Source organism: Acomys minous (assembly GCF_964271855.1).
Source record: "Acomys minous genome assembly, chromosome: 2".
NCBI classification, from domain to species: domain Eukaryota; kingdom Metazoa; phylum Chordata; class Mammalia; order Rodentia; family Muridae; genus Acomys; species Acomys minous.
The window spans coordinates 35,852,131-35,872,875 of record NC_140484.1 but is presented as its reverse complement, the minus strand read 5'-3'; the positions used below and the strand labels follow the sequence as shown (position 1 = coordinate 35,872,875).

At 45.7% G+C, this 20,745-nt stretch overlaps 1 protein-coding gene across 4 annotated transcripts in view; it reads left to right on the top strand.

Annotated features, from left to right (window-relative positions):
• APBA1 (amyloid beta precursor protein binding family A member 1) overlaps nt 1–20,745 on the top strand; it is a 221,570-nt gene that overhangs the window by 192,875 nt on the left and 7,950 nt on the right. For 2 of the 4 annotated variants that reach the window (XM_084773772.1, XM_084773773.1), the window contains exons 6-10: nt 10,478–10,513; nt 11,491–11,577; nt 12,581–12,766; nt 14,171–14,350; nt 15,825–16,037. In XM_084773772.1, coding sequence (XP_084629898.1) covers nt 10,478–10,513; nt 11,491–11,577; nt 12,581–12,766; nt 14,171–14,350; nt 15,825–16,037 — 702 coding nt within the window. The remainder of the gene's footprint in view (nt 1–10,477; nt 10,514–11,490; nt 11,578–12,580; nt 12,767–14,170; nt 14,351–15,824; nt 16,038–20,745) is intronic. The other 2 variants (XM_084773774.1, XM_084773775.1) reach the window with 2 other exon arrangements.

Sequence of the window (20,745 nt, the reverse complement as noted above, 5' to 3'; positions counted from 1 at the left end):
AACTCTACCTATCAAGTCTCCCAAATCTGGCTGTATTTGTTGGGGCCCCTTGTTTGTTCACCTCCTGACAGCTTTGTACTCCCACATATGAGCATGTGTCTTTCCACTTAAGAAGGGCTCAGATGTGCTCAGGGTGGGTGGGGGTGACAGGCACAGCATCACCTGGACAGAAAGCAGCCACATCTCTTCACCAGCTCCTGGTACCAGCTGTACCCTGAACTGCTTTCTTGCTTCCATAGTTGGGGCTAACAGTATGGTTTTACCTTTAAGTCCATTTCCTTCATGAAAATCAGACCCTTTACTCTGAAACTCCCAAGCAACCAGCACCCAAAGATCCCACAGCTCAGTTAAACCTCAGATCAAATGGCACTTTCAAAGCAAGCAGGTGGCCAACTGATTATGTTTTAAGCCTTCCCAGAGCACAGTGGGTATTTGAAAAACATGTATTTATCTTTTACAAGTAAATTGGTGTAGTGTGAGGAATTCATTAGAGAGTGGTAAAATTAAATGGTTACATTTCACTTACTGCTTATAAGTATCATTTTACAATGTGCTTCTGTGTGCTGGAAGGAACTGCTGGCTGTCAATAAATATTTTCTGCTTCATGTTCCTGTTATATCCATCTAAATGCTTGTTGGGATAACACTGCAGACAGCCTGAAGCCTCTTCCATGATAAGCAGAGATGCTTGTGTAAACCATCCCACCCAGAAATCAGCCGAGTTGGGAGCTGGTTCAGACTGGATGGCAGGAGGAAGAAGTGTGTACCCCAGTAGCCCAGTGGCCATGGATCCCACCCATGCTCAGGAGACGTCACTCTCTATGAGGCTGGGTGCTATGCTCTTCCCACAGAGAGTCTGGCCTTTCGAGAACAAGTTTTTCTAGGTCACCTCAGCACAGTAGCCATAGAATACAGCGGGGCCATAAATGTCAGTGTCCACCCAGGAAGGAAGGAGAAAGGAAAGCAATGTTAAGTATTCATTTTCCAGTCTGTTTGTGAGAGTTTATAGTGCCAAGCCAATAACAATCTCTGGTTTGGCCCTTCCACTTGCTTAAAGTTGGCTGGTTTCTTCACTGGTCTCCTGGCCTTATCTTCTCTCTCAGTCCCCATAACAACCCCCATTTTGTTCCTCTCTTTCCTGTGCCTCTATGGTGTGTATAGCCAGAGGGAAGAGTGCTTTCTGGTTTTGTAGCAATTTACCCAGCAGGTGCCAGCCTGAAGCCAAAGCTTGCAATTTATGAGCATCCCTGTTCTGCTGGGTGGCATCCATCACAGCTGTGGGCCAGGGATGGATTCACACTTGGAATTTTGAAGATTTTTTGAGACAAGTTTTCTCTGCATAGCCCTGGCTAACCTGGAATTCAATCAGTCCAGGCTGGCCTTGAACTCACAGAGATCCACCTGCCTCTGCCTCCTGAGTACTGGGACTAACAGCATGCACCATGACCACCCAGCAGTTACTTTTTCTTCAACAACATAAATGTCCAGATTTATTTGCCAAATGGAAAGAGAATTTAAGACTTGTATTTGACCAGGCACTCATATATATCTGAGACTTGGGTTTAAAGGGCTTTTTCTATGGAGACTTTTATGATAGGCACTTTAGAAGTTAAATTTAACCAACACCCAGTATTAAACCTTAAGAAACTGTCACGCCAATAAATGGGCCAAAACGACTGCATGGATGAAGCTGCTGCATGGCAAACTGAGGGATCTGAAAACAAAACCCAATTCCATCTACCAAGATACAAGGAATAAAATAAGTCTGAACAGCAGTAGCAGAATTAGAATTCACTTGCCATTGCTTTCCCCTTCTTTGGTTGGCATGCACACACATATAGATACACACACACACACACACACACCAACAACAACAACAATAACAACAACAAACAGGAATGCATTAGAACTATGAGTCTCAGCATACGGTCCAGGGACCAGCAGGCCAGCGTTGTGTAGAAGCCTGATGGGCATGCAAGCTCTCCAGCCTGAGCCCAGACTTCCTGAGACAGGAGCTTAGACAGTGATGCTATGTGAAGAGTCTGTATTGACAAGCTCCAGGAGAGCCTGCTGTGCATGGTGGCCTATAAAATTGCTCCCTGGAAGTGTTATGAAACATCTTCTCTTCAGCTGTGCTCTCCAGAACACTAGTCAAGCTGAGCACTTGCTACTTAGTAGATCTCCATCGGCAAGTGAGTTCATGAAGTGCTCAATCTCTGGGTATTTTCCCAATTCTTTTCTTTGTTAAAGGATTAGAGAATGGACTTCCTAAAATGGCTGGATAGAGGTTCCCAGAACTCACGTTTCTTCTGCAAACAAGAAATGCAAGTAAAGGGTGTGTGTGGCTGTGTTTTAAGCTAAGTGGTTAGAGTTTTAAAAAAACAAAAAAAAAACAAAAACAAAAAACAGGACAACATAGTAAGAGAAACACAGCCAGGGGAGAGGGAGACAAGCCTGTCCTTTGCAGAAAGAAAGGTGAGGTGGACAGTCATAGCTGAGGAAGCTTCACGATCCTCATGGGCTTGCGTACCACTGAAGTACCCTGAGATCTTCCCTGTAGCTTTACTACAGAAGAGAATCTTACAAACACTAACGATGCTATAGTCCAGAGCCATAGGCAGTGTTTTGTCTCTGTAGCCAAGTTCTCTTTGCAGTTTTCTGGTCTCTTGAGTGCTGGGATTGCACGATGCACCGCCAGGCCTGGCTTGCTGGGTTTGCCTTCAGAAAGCAGCTGGCATCTGAATTAGAACTACTCTATGGGTTCGTATCCCCTAATATTTCCATCTCTGAGACCCTGGCTACATTCCTCTGCCCTGCCTCAGTGTGTAGCTGCCTCGACAACTTAACTAAATCCATCAGAGCAACTGACTGGAGCTGGATACTTCATCATAGTGACAAACAGATGGTGAGCCCTTAGGAACCAGCCATCAGACAAGCATCCTCTGAGACCATTTACCGTGGTGATCTGCCTGAAGACTCATACCAGCACCAGAACTGAAGGTGACTCTCACTCAGACACCCTGTGCCACACCCACCTGCCACTGACAGGACATGGTGGCTGTCCGGCTGCTCTGTCCACCGGAATGTGCTGAGGTAGCCTTGAATAGTGCTGAGACTCCAGCTGTCACCTTTCATGCATGCCAGACTAAAGAGACCTTAAGGGGAACTTGGCCCTGTTCCTGCCAGGACGTGCTCCTCAATCACTAGGCTCCTGGAGTCTAAAAGAAAGGCAAGAAGCCCCAGCCATTATCCTGCCCCTGGACGTGCAAGGCTGGGGGGAGCTGAGGGCAGTCTCTCAGAAGCCAGCAGAGGAGAATGCTACAACAGTTGCTGTTACCTCACCTATCTACTTCCTGGTGTCCTCACACCTTGTCTGACAGGAAGTGCCATCCAGACTGCATATAATCAGGCACCATAGAAGAGAGGCTGTGGTTCCCATTAGCCTCTCCCTGTGCAAGGTCTGTTCCAAAGCCACTGTCTGTTCACAGGACAAAGATTTTGTGTCCCTTAACACAGCTAGAGCTGCTCGTACCAGACGCCACTGCTAGGAGCAGAGTTGACATCAGTAGCTGAAAACACATGGCTGGGCTGGGACCACAGCCCCCATGGTAAGATTGGCCATACGGCCCTCCATACACTCTGCTGTGGACACTGTGCTGCCTAAGCTGCCAATGTAGCCTCAACTTGGCGTAGGCCACAGTACCTCTCTGACTCTGACACAGCATGCCCAGTGCCCAGTCATGAATCATAACCAGCAAAGCTACAGGAAGGCTACACGTCGGTGCCCAACTGGAAATAAAGCCAATTGCCTAACAAACTGAACTCTCCAGCAACAAATTGCAAGGAAATAGAAATGGATTAAATGACTGCTAAAGAATTTCAAGATGTAGCTAACAGAAGCCCAGTGAGATCCAAGAGAATGTTTTAAAAGAATCAAGGGAAGTTAGAAAAACAGTGCCAGACAAGAAATAGAAATTCATCAGAGATTTTTAAGAACAACTAAATAGAAATCTTGGAATGAAAGAAAACAGTTAACCAGAAAATACAAACACACTAGATCAAGTGGAGGAAATGACATCTGAATTTGAAAAGCAGTTTCTTGTCTATCCGATCAGGCCCCAGAAATCCCACAGGAAGAAAGCAAGAAAGCAAGGGAGGGAATGGGGAAAAAAAGAAATATACACTTAGGATCTTTGAAAGCCATGGGTGATTGTATATTTCTATAATCCAAGCATCATTGTAATTAGATTATATATACCTATAATCACAGCAGCCTGTAATTTCCATACTTAGAAGGTTAATACAGGAGGATTGAGAATTTGAGGATAGCCTGAGGTACCTAGCAAGACTGTCTCATACAAACAAGAATCGAACAAAATCTTTGTAACACTCTAAAGTGAATAAATATAACATTGTTTAAGGACACAGGAAACTTATTCCATGAAATAATACCAGAGGACTTCTCTAGTCTTTGGAAAGATAGGATCATCCAGATAGAAGAGTCTATGGAACCTCTAATACAGCTAACCAAAAAAGATTTTTCACCCCAACATTGTAGTCACATTGTCAAAAGTCTAAGAAAATAACAACCTGCTAGAGAAAAGCACCTTTTCACTTTTATCTTATGCTCATTAAAATAGCGGTAGACAGACATCTCAGCTGAAGTCCTGAAATCTGTGATGGAACAGAAGAAGAATAGTATATTCAAAGCCCTGAAACAAAATGTCAAATCAGAATTACTCTACCAAGCAAGACTCTTCCAGACATGCAGAAAAATTAAGGCCTTCCGAGATAATCAAAATTTGATTTATGACCACCAGATCACCTAAGGGAAACCTTAGTGAGAGAAAGAACGACCATTGCTAAAGCCTGTGAACGCGTAAATCTCCTTACAAGAGTAGCCTCACCATTACACCAAAGACAAGTGGAAGAGAACCAAGCATTACCTCAGCAACAGCCCAAAGGTAAGACAGGAAGAAAATGAAAATATTCCAACACTAAAAGAAAATCATCAGGGCTGCAGAGATGGCTCACAGTGTGAAGACCTGAGTTTGGATTCTGAGCACCTACGTAATTGTCTGTATGCCTTGCTCCAGAGAAATAGAGACAAGATTCCCAGGGCAAGCAGGCTGCCTAAACTAGCTGGATCACTGCACGCTGGGTTCAGTTGAGAGACCCTGCCTCAATAAATAAGATAACTGAGGAAGATGCCCAGTATTAACCTCTGCCCTCTACCCTCATACACTACACATATGTATATGCATATATCACATACCCATGAAAACATCAAAATGACAGCAATAAGTCCTTACCTATCAGTAATAACCCAGATGTAAGTGGACTAAATTTAAGGGGCTTAATGAATGGATTCTAAAAATACAAAAGCCACCAGTATGCTGCCTGTTAGTAATCTACTTTACAAGTAATTACACAGAGACTGAAAGGGGAAAGATGCAAATGGTACTCCAGATGAATAAAAACCTGAAGTGAGCAATAATCGCTATCTATAGGAATAGACATTAAGACAATAACTATATGAAGAGATAAAGGCAGCCACCATGTGATCATGTATTAAGTCAACAGTAAGACATAAGTTAATATGCACCTAATGTTGAAGCATCAAGTTTTATACATAAGCATTAAGACACAAGAGAGGATCCAATACAGAAATAGTATGGACTTATGGAATTTCTGCACTCTGCTCTTGTTAATGAACAGGTCATCAGACCTCCTCTAAAGTCCAATTAACACCAGAGTTAACTTATACTATAAATCCTATGACTTCCAGATATTTATAGGATAATCCATCCCATAGCTGCAGAACACATTTTTCCTCAGATTAGGATTTCTCTGGAACAGATTATTATGTCACAAATTTTAAAACGTTTGAGTCATATGCTAGATCCTTTCTGATCACAATGATTGATGAAACCAGAAACCAACAAGTGAAACTCTAGAAATTATACAAATACACAGAGCAGTAGATCACTGAGGAATGAGAGGTGGACTAATACTTTTCTCAAATTGGCAGTTAGAGTGTGTATAAGTTATTTTTTCTATTGCTGGAATGAAACAACATGACCAAGGCAACTTATAAAAGAGAGGATAGAGTCTGTGATGGTAACGAAAAGGCGTGGGGGCAGAAGCAGCTGAGAGCTCACGCCTCAAACCCTAAGCAGGGGCCAGAGAGCGCACTGGGGATGCTGTGAGTCTTTAAACCTCAGAAGCCTGCCCCCAGTGACAGACCTCCTAATCCTTCCCACACAGTTCTACCAAACATTCAAACACATGAGCCCATGGGGGTCATTTTTACTCAAACCCAAACAGGGAGTGTGGCTAATGCTAGGTTCTCCATGCTCCAGTGGATGGCCCTGCACCAGTGCACATGGGCACAACTAATTGTACTTAGTACATTATAAGAGAGAGAGATGGGGGGGGGGGGGAGAAGAGGAAGGAAGGAAAGAAAAAAGGGAAGACAGGCAAGACATGCAGCTAGGAAGAGAAGTTATTGGGAGAATGAGAGTATTGGTTACATTTTCATTGTACACATATATGAAATCCTTAACAAATAAAAAATTATAATAGAAATAAATATAACACAGTACAACTGTGAGATGCACCGTAAGGTTACACTTATGAGTGCCCACATAAAAAATAGAAACTTTACAGATACCCTGTTGAGGTACCTCAAAGGTTTGAAAAGAACTAAAAAAAAATCCCAAAATAACAAAGATCAGAAATAAAACAATATGAAAGAGTGGTGAAGCTAAGAGTTGGTTGTTTGCAAAAATAAAAGCAGAAACGTAACTGATTCAATAGAAAGTCAAAGTATCATGGGGGATGAGTTTTTAAAACTTTAAGTTGACAAGTTAGAAAACCCCTGAAGGCATAAAACATGTGACTAGCATCTTAAATGATGGTCAGAATTCCTACTGTGCAGCAGTACCATTCATAATATTTAAACAGTAGCTCCCATAATTGTTTAAGCAGGGACTATGAAGACCGTGGTGTATTGCCTGCTAAAGCCTGCTGGTAGTGCCTTAGAAAGGTTTGTGGGACAGACCTCAGACCTCAGGAGAGTTTTTACTCCCATGTCCTGATGCTCTGGAATAGCCCTTTCCACTCAGCGGGGCCGCTGTGACTGTCCCCTGTCTACAGTACAGTAAGCCTGTGCTAGCTCCCTTGTCATCTTTTCCCAGGACTCTCGACTCCTCAGCCAGAGGTTGGGGTGCTCCTCTGAGGCCGTGGGTGTCCACACAGAGGGGGCGTCCTCATCTCCAGTCTCTCTGTGAGGCTCGCACAGTGACACCACTGGTGCTGTTGAGGGATTGTGTGTGCACACGTTTTTGTTCATTTCATTCGTTATCATTTTTCTTGTATGTCTTTACTAGCCTGTTCCAGAGTTCTTATTTGTCCATGCCTTTTTTATTTCTTTCAAATATCAAAAACTATGGCTTCATTGTAAAATTAAACATTCTATCATTGTAGCTTTGTCTAAGCCATGTCACTTCCCTGCTTGCTTGAAGAGACCTGGGGCAGTAGAGAGGGTGCTGCTGGCTCCCACCAGGCCTTTCATGTATTGCCTCATTCACTGCTGAGACAGAGGCGTCGGGTTGAGGGTAGGGAGTGCTGGGAGTTAGGTTTTATTGGCCCCATTTTATGGGGAACTGAGAAAGTCCAGAAGAGAAGCCTGCCTAAGCTGCACAAAGGGGAGCATAGACTGTAGGGCTAGATTGCCTGGGTTTGGATAACTGTCCCGCTACCTCACTGCTGTGTGACGTTAGGCAAATTACCTAGCCTTTCTGTGCTTTGTTGTCGTCTTCTGAGTGTCTTACTATAACTCCTGCGTCACAAGACCGTTGTGAGGTTTGACAGTGACATGTGGAACAGTTCTAAGGATCCTGGCACAGAACGGTAACTCAATAGGTGCTAGCTGGGTAAAGAACAGCCAAAGCCCTCCCCACACCTAGAAGGGCTGTCCTCAGGTGAGCGTCTGGTGCACACTGAGCCTGGAGAAAGAGGAGCGAACCCTCCCAGGGCACTGCCATCCTCGGCCTTAGGAGGTTTTAGGAAGCCTCTTTCAATCTCTCACTTGGGCTCTGACCCTCTCATCCTGTCAGTGTTACACCTAAATGTTATGATCTGCTGCAGAATTCTTGGAAATTCAAGAGATTTCAGTATTGCTCTACCTGCATAAGTATTTTCTACTTTGTGGAAACCATGTCAGAACACCAGTTGTGAACATCAGTTTGCCTTCCTCATCTTTCTGTAGTTTCAGAGAAAAAAAATGGAATTTGGGTGATATATTGATGACAAAGCTGGAGTATGGGAATCTTGTTCGGCTTTCAATATTATCAGGAATAGGAATTCCTGGGCCATTTCACACCATTTCAAGAGAGGCAGAGAAAAGAAGCATCTGAGATCCTAGGGGAGAGGTTACCAGGCAGGTGACTGACTTGAAGTCAGAACATCCAGGGAAGGTCTCTCACTCCATGAGCATCGGAGTGGTACATAGCTGTGTCTGCTTAGGGTCTTCTCAGAAGCAGAAATACACCCACTGACTTCCACAGCCCTTTGTGTGGTTTATTAACTTCAGAGTCTTCCAGATCAGACTGCTCACAGGAAGAATGGTGAGGAAGCTGTGTAGGCGTGGGGTCGCCCTTTTTCCTGGGTATAGCAGCAATTAGCTGTGCGGTGTCTGGATGGCTGACTCATCCAGTTTCCACAATGGGGTAACGCAGCAACACATTGTAATCACTAAGTGAGCTAGAGACGCAGTGCTGAGAACAAACTTTTTCCAACAGGTAAGTACCAAGGAATGGTACCCCCATCACCTACCCCGTCACAACAGCACAGCCTCACCCACTAGTGCCATACTTTCACAACAGTCTGGCTTTACCACCCCACACACAGCACAGCAGTGAAATCTTACCCACCCCTCTCTGTCACAATAGTCCAGCCTTACCCATCCATCACAATGATGCAGCTTTACCCACCCCACACCCATCATAACATCATCCACAGTTTGGCCACTGACTCACATTTACATAAATAACTGCATCCTACACATATAAATAATAATTGTATATAGCAGACACAGATATAATACTTAGTTCCTTGTTCAAAGGTTTTTTCATGTGTTCATTTTATCTTTTAAAACAGCCCTGTAAGGTAGATTCTATCTTAATCCAGATAGAAAATAGATATGCTAAGTGGCTTGCTTAAAAATCACACCAATGGTAGGTAGCAGAGCCAAGATCTGGATTTAGAAAGTCCAGCTCAGCTTCTGTTAACTATGCTTTCTTTTAATTATGAGTAAAAGGAGAAATATGTCCATTTTATTGGTACAAACTATATTAATCTTATAAAATTTAAGAGGTAAAATTATAGGGTTGACTCAACAGGAAGGCACACTACGCTAAATATATATGAACTCTCTAACACGGCTACACACAGAGATGGTAAAGGTCGGGAGAACCAAAGCAGTACAAAGATAAGCCACAGTAACAGCCCGCAGTCTTAGCACATCATTATCAATAAAGTGATGGGGCCGGGCGTGGTGGCGCACGCCTTTAATCCCAGCACTCGGGAGGCAGAGTTGGGCGGATCGCTGTGAGTTCGAGGCCAGCCTGGTCTACAAAGTGAGTCCAGAACAGCCAAGGCTACAAAGAGACCCTGACTCGAAAAACCAAAAAAATAAAAAAATAAAAAAAAAAAAAGTGATGGGACAATCAGGACACATGCACAAACCCATGTGAGAACTGAAAAATCATCCTAACCGACAACTGAAGATGCGTACTGTGCAGTCTACATGATATGTTCACCAAAGTCAGTCATGTGCCCGACAACACCTAAGCGACAGCAACTTCCAAAAAGAACATACCATGTTCTCAGGTCACAGGAAAATTGATTCCAAAACCAATAACAAAAGGATAGCTAGAAAACCTCTAAGTATTTTGGAATTAATAACACAGCTCTAAATAATCCAGGGTTCAAAGATGTCCCAGCTGAAGGGCAGTTATGTGCCAGTAAAGAAATTGCAGTGCATAAAACTACAATACGGCTAAAGCAAGGATAAGAGAGGAGTCCAAAGCCTTAGTAGAAGAAAAAAGTCTGGACAGCTGTAGCAGTTTATCAGAAGCTGAGGGAAAATTCAGCAAGTTACTCCCAAAGAAAGTAGATAGAAGTAAACATGTAGGCTGCAATCAGTGACGTAGCAAATGAGGCAAGGGTTAAACAGACCCAAAGTGGCCTCTTTAAAAAGTCAAATTACAGTAAAGCATAAGAAGCTCTTTCATGCCCTGTCCCAGCACGCGCATTATATTAGGAATATTTCCCCTTAAAGTGGGGTGTTTAGCCCATCTTCTTCCTATAAGCGCTTTAACCCGCTAAGCAGTGTTAGTGTGTCAGTTCCCTTTTGACTGAGTCTGCAAATTCTTTTCTAACTATTCTCCTGTCTCTGTTTGTTCCATGCTAAGCAGACGGCCCAGAAATTAGCCAAAAGCAGGAAGAAGGTGCAGTACAACTTCATCCCTTGGTGTTACGCCTGTCCTTTTCTTTTATGTTTTGCCTTTTTATGATTTCGTGTTTTTGTTTTCTGCATCCAGCAAGTTTTTGTTCCGATTTCGTTTTGAATCGCTCCATAAGCCAGCCTTTCTCCAAACTCAGTTGCCTCAAGTGGCCATTTTCTGTTGCTCATTTGGTCATTTCACCTCAGAGGAACGACAGGGAGCAGATTGGAGATGCTAAATGAATCCTCTAGTGTGGAAGCTGCAGCCGTTCAGGAGCAGTGATGTGGCAGGGACCTGGGACTACTCAATTGCAGTTACACTCGATTTGAGGATTTCTCAGATTGCTGGATGCAAAAAAGAAAACTCACTAATAACCACACATGCGCAGGGTTCAGCCCTAAATGAGCCAGGCTGCACTTTGGGGGTCTCAGAGCTTCTAGGTGCTTGTAAATTACTCCGAGGATGTGAGACACTGGGGGCTCTTCTGTAATGGGGTGGCTGCAGGAGCAGGCAGCTGCGGCTGTGTTGCTATGCTGATGTGTGAACATGAAGACCCTGTTACCAGAACTGCATCCAGTGGCTTCATTTGCACCTACTTCAGACACTGTCCTCCATCAGTTCTGGCAGGGTAAACCGAGTGACTCTTCTGAGCTCCTCACTACGCACTAGCTGCTCTTACCCTTCAGTCCCCAACACCCTTGCAGAAGGGGCCTCCTGCCATCAAGTCCAGAGTTAATCTGCTGCAGTGACTGCTGCTGTAGGGGAGGCGCAGAGGGGACCCTGCCTTTCCCCTGTAACATAGAGCTAACCCTTGCCCATGTGTCCATCCTCTCTGTAGTACCTTCAGCTTTGGCAATTTAACCCTGTGTTGCCATTCTGGTGACTGTGTCTTGGTAACCCAGTGTATGAGCTAACCTTTTCCCGTGCCTCTGGATTAAGATAATATAGTAAAACTTCTTTTTGGTGTACTTTCTTCTTAGGCCCCTGAAGGTGAATCTCAGCCAATGACTGAGGTGGACCTCTTCATTTCTACCCAGAGGATCAAAGTATTGAATGCAGATACACAGGTACCAGCTTGTTCCTGCCTTGCATCTCAGTGGTGAAGGCCAGGGGACTTCTAACATAAACTCTCTGCCTGTAAAGTTGCTATGACCAGGTTCTGGGGTACTGTACCTTGCATGCTGGGTCTTGGAAACCTGACAGGGGTGATGAGGGAATGAAGAAAGGACTGACACACAGAATAGCTGGCATCTGGTGGACCGTGTGCTCTGATGGAAATGTACCATCAGCAGCCTCAAAACTCAATATATTTCCCTTACACCTCTGAAAAAGAGGCAGGTTAGCTAATATCAGTAGGAGGTGACTTTAGGGGAGCAGTCTCTGGCTGTAAACACTGGGGAGGACAAAGCTTGAGTCTGTGTTTTCTGCACACATTTTGTCAACATCTACGCATGGACCGGAGGAATGCTTTGCCATCCCCATGGGTCTGAGACATTCAGATCCTTCGTGTCAGTGATACACATTCAGTCAGGACTTCATCCACTCCTCACACCAGATTCCAGTCAAGCTCAGATTTTGTTCACAAAGCCTAATGCTAGGTAGGACTGTGACTAATTTCTTAGAGCACAAAGGAAAACTTAGGATATGTGTATTGTGTATCACTCACGTCACTTCTCTGAGGAAGAGTCATTAGCCTTAAGGAATTCTGTTTAAAATTGCACAGCATGCATGCATACACATGCACGCACATGCAGACACACATGCACACAGTGGCGTTTAGATTTTTTTTTCAGCTTCACCACAAGAGATTCTGTAAAATGTAAAACGTTTGATATTTCTTACTTGTTTTTCTCCTGCTCATATCGCTTGCTCTTTACCAACCAAAACAAAATAAAATAAAATAAAGCCTCAGGCCTTGGAAGTGGGATTCAGAGGTCCTGTCAGTGAGGGCTTTGCCCTGGCCCATCCAACCTAAGTTCCATATTCAGCTGGAGTGAGGGAAAAAGATAACCATCTCCTAAGTCCTAAGGTCCTGCACAGCACTCATCCTGCTCTGCACTTCCCCTCTAGGAGCCTATGATGGATCACCCTCTGAGGACCATTTCCTACATCGCAGACATTGGGAACATTGTTGTGCTGATGGCCCGCAGGCGGATGCCCCGCTCCAACTCCCAGGAGAATGTGGAAGCCTCGCACCCTTCCCAGGATGGAAAAAGACAGTACAAGATGATCTGCCATGTCTTTGAGTCTGAGGACGTAAGGCTGGCTTCCCCAACCTCCCTCTGAGAACCTCAGTCAGTGTAGTTCATCATACATTAAACGTATTTATTGAGCACCTACTGTGTGCCAGGCATTGTTCTAGAACTGTAGGTGTAAGGCTGAATAAAGCACAGGGGTTACTCTTTATACAGGCTGAAGGGGTAGAAAATAAGGAGACAAACCAACTTAATAAATGAGACACGGAGAGTGGTTTACTGAAGTATAAAACAGGGTCAGTGCACAAAGGACAGCACTAGCTCAAGCTGGGTGATTAGCATAGTCTATTTTTTTTTCAAGGAGATGACATTTGAACAGAGACCTGAATAAAATGATAATAGACAATAATTAGTGTAAAGGCCCGAAGGCAGGGGAATACTGAGTTTGCTTGGGAGGGAAGAGCAGCCATGCTTTTTGGGAGAGGGAGATCCAGATTGCCAGTCTTCGTGGCCCCAGAGTGTCTGCAGAGGAAGAGTTCAGAGGTGTGCAGAACTGTTGGTACTGTCATAGTTAAACTAGTGTATTTGTTCCTCCCAGCCTAATGACAGAAGAAGCATCTCCCACTAGACCCAGACCTCTTAACCACTGAGCCATCTTTCCATTTCCCTTTTTTCCTACAAAATAACTTATAGTCATAAATTTAACAAAGAAAAAGAAGTTAATATAAAGCCACGATACACTGTATAAATGCTTGGGGCCAGCCATTCCAAAGGGCATCATGAAGTAGCCAGATGTTTATACCTGCTTACTTAAGTTTGACTGTGAGTCTAGAATTGCATTCAATGCAATGCTGCAGGGAACATCTACTTCACATTTTGAATTGAGGGCTAAGCAAGAATCCAGGTCTATAAACGCAAGCAGACTCTCCATGCACCATAGAGAATCCATGGGTTGACAGGGATGTGATCATTGATAACTCAGATGCCATACCCACGAATGGCATGAATGATCTTGAAAGACATGAAACTTGCCTATAAAATCTCAAAGGACCTTCGCCTTGCATAGTATTATTCTTAAAATGTGTAGTGTAGCCAGGGCTGCCTGGTGAGTCTTTGTATTTAAATATAAAGTAGAATCCAGCCATGGATACAGTTGTTAGAAACAGGAATTACATATAATATGAATGTCCAGTGGGATATCAAAAAATTGCACAGGATGTCGGATGACTTGTCGTAGTGTGTGACTGACCTTTATATGATAGGATGTCCTGTCTACTGTGTGGTCATAAGAAGAAACACATTCATTTTTTTTCCGAATAGTTCCTGGTATGCCCTGGTCCCCTGATGTGGAATGACTGACTGGCTTGTTATTTAGAACCCTCAAATGCCACAAGGGATCATGCAGGGGTGGGGGTGCCAGGAGTTCCCCCATTCACCACTGTCATCCCTTATGCTGCTGCTATAGGCCCAGCTGATCGCACAGTCCATAGGACAGGCCTTCAGTGTCGCATACCAGGAATTCCTCAGGGCCAATGGGATTAACCCGGAAGACCTCAGCCAGAAGGAATACAGTGACCTGCTCAACACCCAAGACATGTACAACGATGACCTGATCCACTTCTCTAAGTCGGAAAACTGCAAAGATGTAGGTACCTCCCGGAACTTGTTCCCAGGCTGAGCTAGCTGGGTGAAGGCAGGGGGAGGGCACACGGGGGCGGGGCTGGCAGCCCTGCTGTGTGTGGAAGAAGAGGCTGAAGACCATGGTATTGACAGGACATTTTGTGGCTCTCATGCCTGTCTCTGGCTTTGCCTCCTCAGAGGACTCCTATCATTAATAACTATCAAAATCAAGTGTAAATATTGAGGGAATTCTATAGGTATGAGTACAGGACCTGATTTCTGTCCTTACGAAGTCCCCAATCCAAGTAAGGGCACTGAAAATGATCGGTGACAGGCCACCGCAAGCACTGATGGAAGACAGCTGCACTTGGCAAAAACAGAGCACGTGACCATACAATAGATGCTGCTTTGGTCCTCTGCTCTTTCAGGTTGAGCTCTGCAGGGGTGTCTGGAGGGAGACAGGGCCAACCAGGCTGCCCTGAGTTCTGGGTCATTGCAACATTCAGGGGCAGCTGAGAATAGAAGGCTAAGGAACAGTGGGGAAGCCCAAGGGTTAGAATGCTGGGACATCAGGAAGGAGGTGAGTCAGCTGGAGCAGGAAGTGAACACTGGAGGAGGCAGGAGAGATAATGTGCCAGTTTGAAAATCCAGCCAAAAGGTTCAGACACTATCCTCCAGATAAAAAGAACTTTGAATAAGAAAGTGAGCTTTGGACCCATTTGCTGTCACTGGTCAGGTACCTTGGACCACAGCCTAGAAGATTCTTAATGAGGCTCAATGGAAGCCTGTACTCAAAGCAAATACGGGGTTGGGGAAGGTGCTGAGGAAGAGTATATGGTCTTAGTGGGCATAGCCCTCCTTCCGAGCCACAGGGCAGAGGACCTGGAAGTAGCTATACCCACTGTCTCATTGGCCCAGGATGTGCAGGGATATATCCGTTTGCCAGGACTGCCATAGTAGACACCAAGGCTAGGCGGCTGCAACAGTAGGCAGGATTGATTTCGAGGTTCTGGAGGCTGGAAATGCAAGGTCAAAGTGTTGGGAAGCTTGAGTCTTCAGAGCTGGGAAAAATGGCTCTGCTCACACCTCTCTCCTTGGTTCACGGTTGGCCCCTTCTGTGCATGTCCTGTGTCATCATCTATGCATCCAAGTCTCTCATGAGAGCAATGAGTCACACTGGATTAGAGTACACCCTAAAATGCCCAGCTTAGCTCGGCTGTCTCCACATTGAGGCCCTGGAGGAGGTACTGGGAATTAGAACTACGACAGGGGGATTTTGGGGTGTGGTCTGGTGCTTTGTCTTTGTTAATTGCTGTCCCCTGATCCCCGAGATTCTTCCTGCAGACTGTCATGTACCCCAGGTATTGCCATTGAACCTTGCCTCCCTGTTTGACTAATAAAGTGTCTCTCTTTCCCCACACACAGGCAGGGGGACCAGCTCTGATACCTGTCCCATATAGCTGCTGATTTGAGATTTCTGTATATTTTTCTCTCTGCAGGTTTTCATAGAGAAACAGAAAGGAGAAATCCTGGGCGTTGTGATTGTGGAGTCTGGCTGGGGGTCTATTCTACCAACCGTGATCATTGCCAACATGATGCATGGGGGCCCCGCAGAGAAGTCAGGAAAGCTAAATATCGGGGACCAGATCATGTCCATTAACGGCACCAGCCTGGTGGGCCTGCCTCTCTCCACCTGCCAGAGCATTATTAAGGTACCTAGGCATGAGAAAACCTTCTCAGTAACAGACCTGAAATGATGTGAAGTGTGACTGCCACCAAGTCCTCAAAACCTGTGAACACGTTTAAGCCCAGGCCCTGAGGAAGACCCAAATACAAATGGCGTGGGCTTGCACTCAAGGCAGCTAACACTCAAGTTACTGTTATAAGTTTCTCCATAAGTCAGGATAATATATGTGGCTTACATAACACCGACCTCTAATCCAGTGCCCATGCGAGCATACCTCATCAGTTAAGTCACTCTCTCCCACGTAACCAGGCTCAGCCCCAGCAGGATCTTTCTCAGCTCTCTACCGCAGGTAATCCTTTATAGCCAGCCAGCCACACATGGGCGAGATGACTTACCACCCTCTGAAGCTCAGGGCAGCGCTTCAGCTCCTCAGAGAACAGTGCTGCAGGTCCACCTGTCCCTTCCCCCGAGCCGCTGCCTGAATGCCATAGGGAGAAAGCCTGCTGTAGTCCACACGTTCGTTTTTGTTCAGCCCACGCCAATGCCATCACTAACGAAAAGAGCTACTTAAGGAGAAAATGAGTGTGACTCCTTGGGGTAGGGGAGGGGGCTGGATTTTCATAGCAGTGAAGCAGCTGTGTGTGTAGCCTTAGAAAACACTGACCCCGCTGCTTTTATAGCCAGTATGACCCTAACCCACACCCAGCAGTGGGCAGACTGGGGGCTCAGCTTGGTCCCTGGGCTTCCAAAGGGAACACTACTCTGGGAGGAGTAAATAAATCTGCACATTCTACGGCAAAAGAAACCCAAAAAAGTCAACACCCTCATCTGAGGAGCCGGGACAAGGGTGTGAGCGAGCATACAAGGCAGAGTGATGTGTCCCTGCTCCTATCACCAGAGTATACTTGTTGCTTATACAGCCATGTGTAGAGAAGTAAGTTCTGAGAGATGTGTCATTAGGTGTTTCTGTCATTTTCCATATCACAGAGTACTTGCACAAATTCACGCCTTCTGCTAAAACCAAGAGAGGCAGTAATTGTAGGGCTCATGAGGGGCTGAGAGCATAAGACAACATACTATCTTATGTTGTGTTTTAACAAGTAGGGCTACACCCTAAAATAATGATAGAAAACTTAATAAAGGCTAGTAACATAGCCTTTATTAAGTATCTTGTACATTCATGTGTGTGCATGCATAAAAGTTGGCAGAGCAGTGAGTCTACACAGATGTCACCACTGGCATGAGGAGTGAGTTGTGCTATGACATTAGGAGGCCTATGGGGTCTCCAGGTCCTGGAATCTGTCAGTTCCACTGTTGTCTTTCAGGACTTCTATGGTTGACTAAGCATAGCTGTGCCACACATGGTTGTACAGAGAATCTGCGTAATGCACAGATTCCTTCAGATATGGTTAACTGGACCTTTGCTAGGTGCTGAGCTGAACCCTGGAGAAGCCATATATGTGGACAATAATTACATTGCTGAAAGGGTGTGTGGCAACAAAGAGGTAAAAGGCTGCAAGTGTTTAGGAGAAGAAACATTAGTAGGACAATGTATAAGCTGACTTTGAAAGAGTTAAAGCTTGGGTTTGTATCAGGAAGGACAGTGGTCTTTAGAGGTGTCTGTCTGAATTGATGGACAATGGGCTGGCATTGAATCTGGGCGAAGAACTTAGCCTGACCTGCAAGGTTTGATCTGGCATTGTCATGGTGACCTCTGCTGAAAGGCAGGGCCACTACCCATTGGCCTGTCCTCTCCTCTCTCTCCTGTGAGTAAATCACTTGTGTGTGCCTGTGAGAACTCCAAGGAAATATGTGGCCCAGACAGTGAGTAGGCCCTCACCCAGGAGCGAGGCCTAGTAAGAAGAGGTGACTGGCCCCACAGTTACAGAAGTCAAGGGCTGTGCACCCAACACTGACCAGAGGGTAGTTGTAGATTAGCTTCTGGTTACACATAAACTTCTATGCACCAGGCATTGTTGTCAGTTATTGCACAAGTAGAAAACTGAGGCACAGAACAGTGAGCACATACATAGCTGGCCCTTGGTGGAGACAGATAACTCACCCAGTGAGCAGTCTGTTCCCAAGACAGCGCTGTCCAGGGATGGTGTCTCTCCAAATGTACATCCTCAGCCATAGGTAATAATGTATGCCCCAGAAGCCTGGAGGCTGGCTTGGCTGTTCCACTGTGAAGATGGTACTATAGCCATATCCTGTGATGCATAGGACAGCCCCCAGCACAGCCAAGACTTACCCAGCCCCAGCTGTTGACAGTGCTTGTCTTGAGGATCTGTGTGTGGGCTGCAGGTTTCAGATATGAGAGAGAGAAACTGGTGAATGAAGTCGGTGATGGTGATTTACAGAGAGTTGATCTGGGTCAAGAAAGGTTGGGGGTGGGGGGCGTGTTTTAGCCTGAATATGTTCCTTTAAAATTCATGTTGAGGCCCTGACCACAGGGGACATTGGGAGGTGATTAGTCCTAAGAATGATGCTTTCATGAAGTGGATCAGTGCCTTTATGCAGGGGACCCTACAGGCCTCTCTTCCTCCATGTGAAAGCAATGAGAGGCCAGGAATCTGCAGCCCAGACGAGGCCCCTCATCACTCCTGATTGCCTAATCTCACCCTAGGGTGTCACTCCTGGCACCCTAATTTCAGACTTCTGGCCTGCGTAACTAGTAGAAGTAACTTGCATTGACTGTAAACTACACAGTGTGTAATATTTTGTTGTGGCAACCGAGGCTAACTGGAGACAGGGGGGAAGGGAGAGAAAGGAGAGACACAGAGAAACTTGAGTGAAGATTGGGATGGACTTGAGTTTGAGAAGCAGGAATTTCTGATCACTCCCAGCCCTGTGTCCTATAAGCCACCCCTTACCTGAAACCCCAAAGGCTCAGAGCCCCCAGCTGGCCATTCACCGGGCCCCAACTCTCCTCTTACCCGTTCCTATCGCCCTCTAAGTGTCAGAGACAAGATGAAGGCCGTGCTGTGCAGGAGGTCAGCCTGGCCACCTTGACTGCTGCCTGGGGCCATGGGTCTGTCCACAGATCGCCTGCTCAATGCAGAGGGGCCCTAGAGCTGCCTGAGGGGAAAGTTTCTTTGAGGAGCTGAGCTTTGATGCCTGTAAACGGAGTCTCCATGGACTCGGAAGATGAAAAAGCCGTGTGATGATGAAAGATAGAACAGCTGAAGAGAACGTGAGGAAGCAGCAGCCTCCCTCTCCTGGGATGTGCACAGCAGGCAGGTCCAGCTACAAACTGTCCATGTACCCTCAGTGTCCTGAGAATCTCAGCTTTGTTGAGCTGAAAAATCAGATAGCCACAAGACAGTGTCTTGGCTTGGCCTGGGCCCATAATACTAACTGAGGACTGGCACTCAGTAGGCTTAGTGTCATTTTTATAGTTCTGTAGACGTCACTTTGTACCTGGGGCTAGAAGGATGCTCACGCTGCCCAACCCCAAACCCCTCAGCTACTGCAGAAGAATGTCTAGGCTTCAAAAATTTACCACAGTGCTGCTTATTTCAGCTGGCCCAGTGTACTTCGTAGTTACTCTACCCAGCATCCTGCATCTTGATCAGCCATTGCTTCTCAGACTCACTAGAGCTACCCGGGGATCCTGTTAAGACGTCGGTTCTCACTGACAAGCCTTAAATAAGGCTCTGCTTTCCAGCCAACTCCCAAGAGGGAGTCTCCTGGCCTGCACTTTGAGGAACAGACATCTAAAGCGATGTGTTCTGTGTCTTACCATTTCAATGCCCGTTGGCCTTACCCTCTTCCCCCAGATTACAGGAAGTAGAACATGTTTCTAGTTATAGAAACCCTCTGAATTATTTCCTGCCTAGCTCTTAGCTTTCCAGTTGTAATTTATTCCAAAAGTATAGCCACTGGGAGGCGAAGCATGCTAGCAGCTGTCTCTGTTCACGCAACTGCCTCCAAGTGTAGTCATCTGCTCTTTTCCAACCTAGTGCCCAGCTTCCCTCTCCTTCTCAAGAGTGTTGTGGTTCTGCTCCTGTTGCTATAGATACCATTCTTGCTTCTTCCCTTCTCACCATTGTTTAATTTGCTGCATCATTCACTGTTGTCATGGGGACGAAATGACCACTTATTTAATTGGCACCTCCAACCAAATGGCAGGTAAGAATTCTGAGTTAATGAGACCCAGCCTGAAACACTGATTAGGGATAGCAGAGCAGATGATGCCCTCGCTGCTTCAGATGGCCATTTCCTGAGCTTTACATTGGAGCACATTTTCTCCAGCCTTAAAATCATTTTGCTGAGGGACCCAGCAGGCATCTTAAATCAGTTCACCAGAGCAATGTGAAATCCTTAGGTAACACTGGGAAAACAGTTGCATTCTCGTGGGTTTTGATGTGTCATAATGACCTGAGCACACCTAAATAATCCTGGGCCTCCAACAGGCATAAGCATTTAAACAGGTGGCTTTGTGTGAAGGCCCACAATTCCTTAGTCAGATACTGTCACTCTCAGCTTTTGTTTTCCACAAATTCCTGGCCTCAAGGTGTGTGTGGTCTTGTGGGGGTGGGGGAGGGTGTACAGGAGAGGGGGAAGATATGGTGTGAGGATGTAGTGGGACTCAGGCTGTCTCAGTCCCACCTCATGTCTTAGTTCTGATACTCTCTGTGTGTCTTCTCAAAGCCTCTCATGCCCACACCCCCACCCCTGTTCCAGGAGACCTAGAGAATCTTCTTCCTTCCAGTGCCCAGCACCTAACCCTT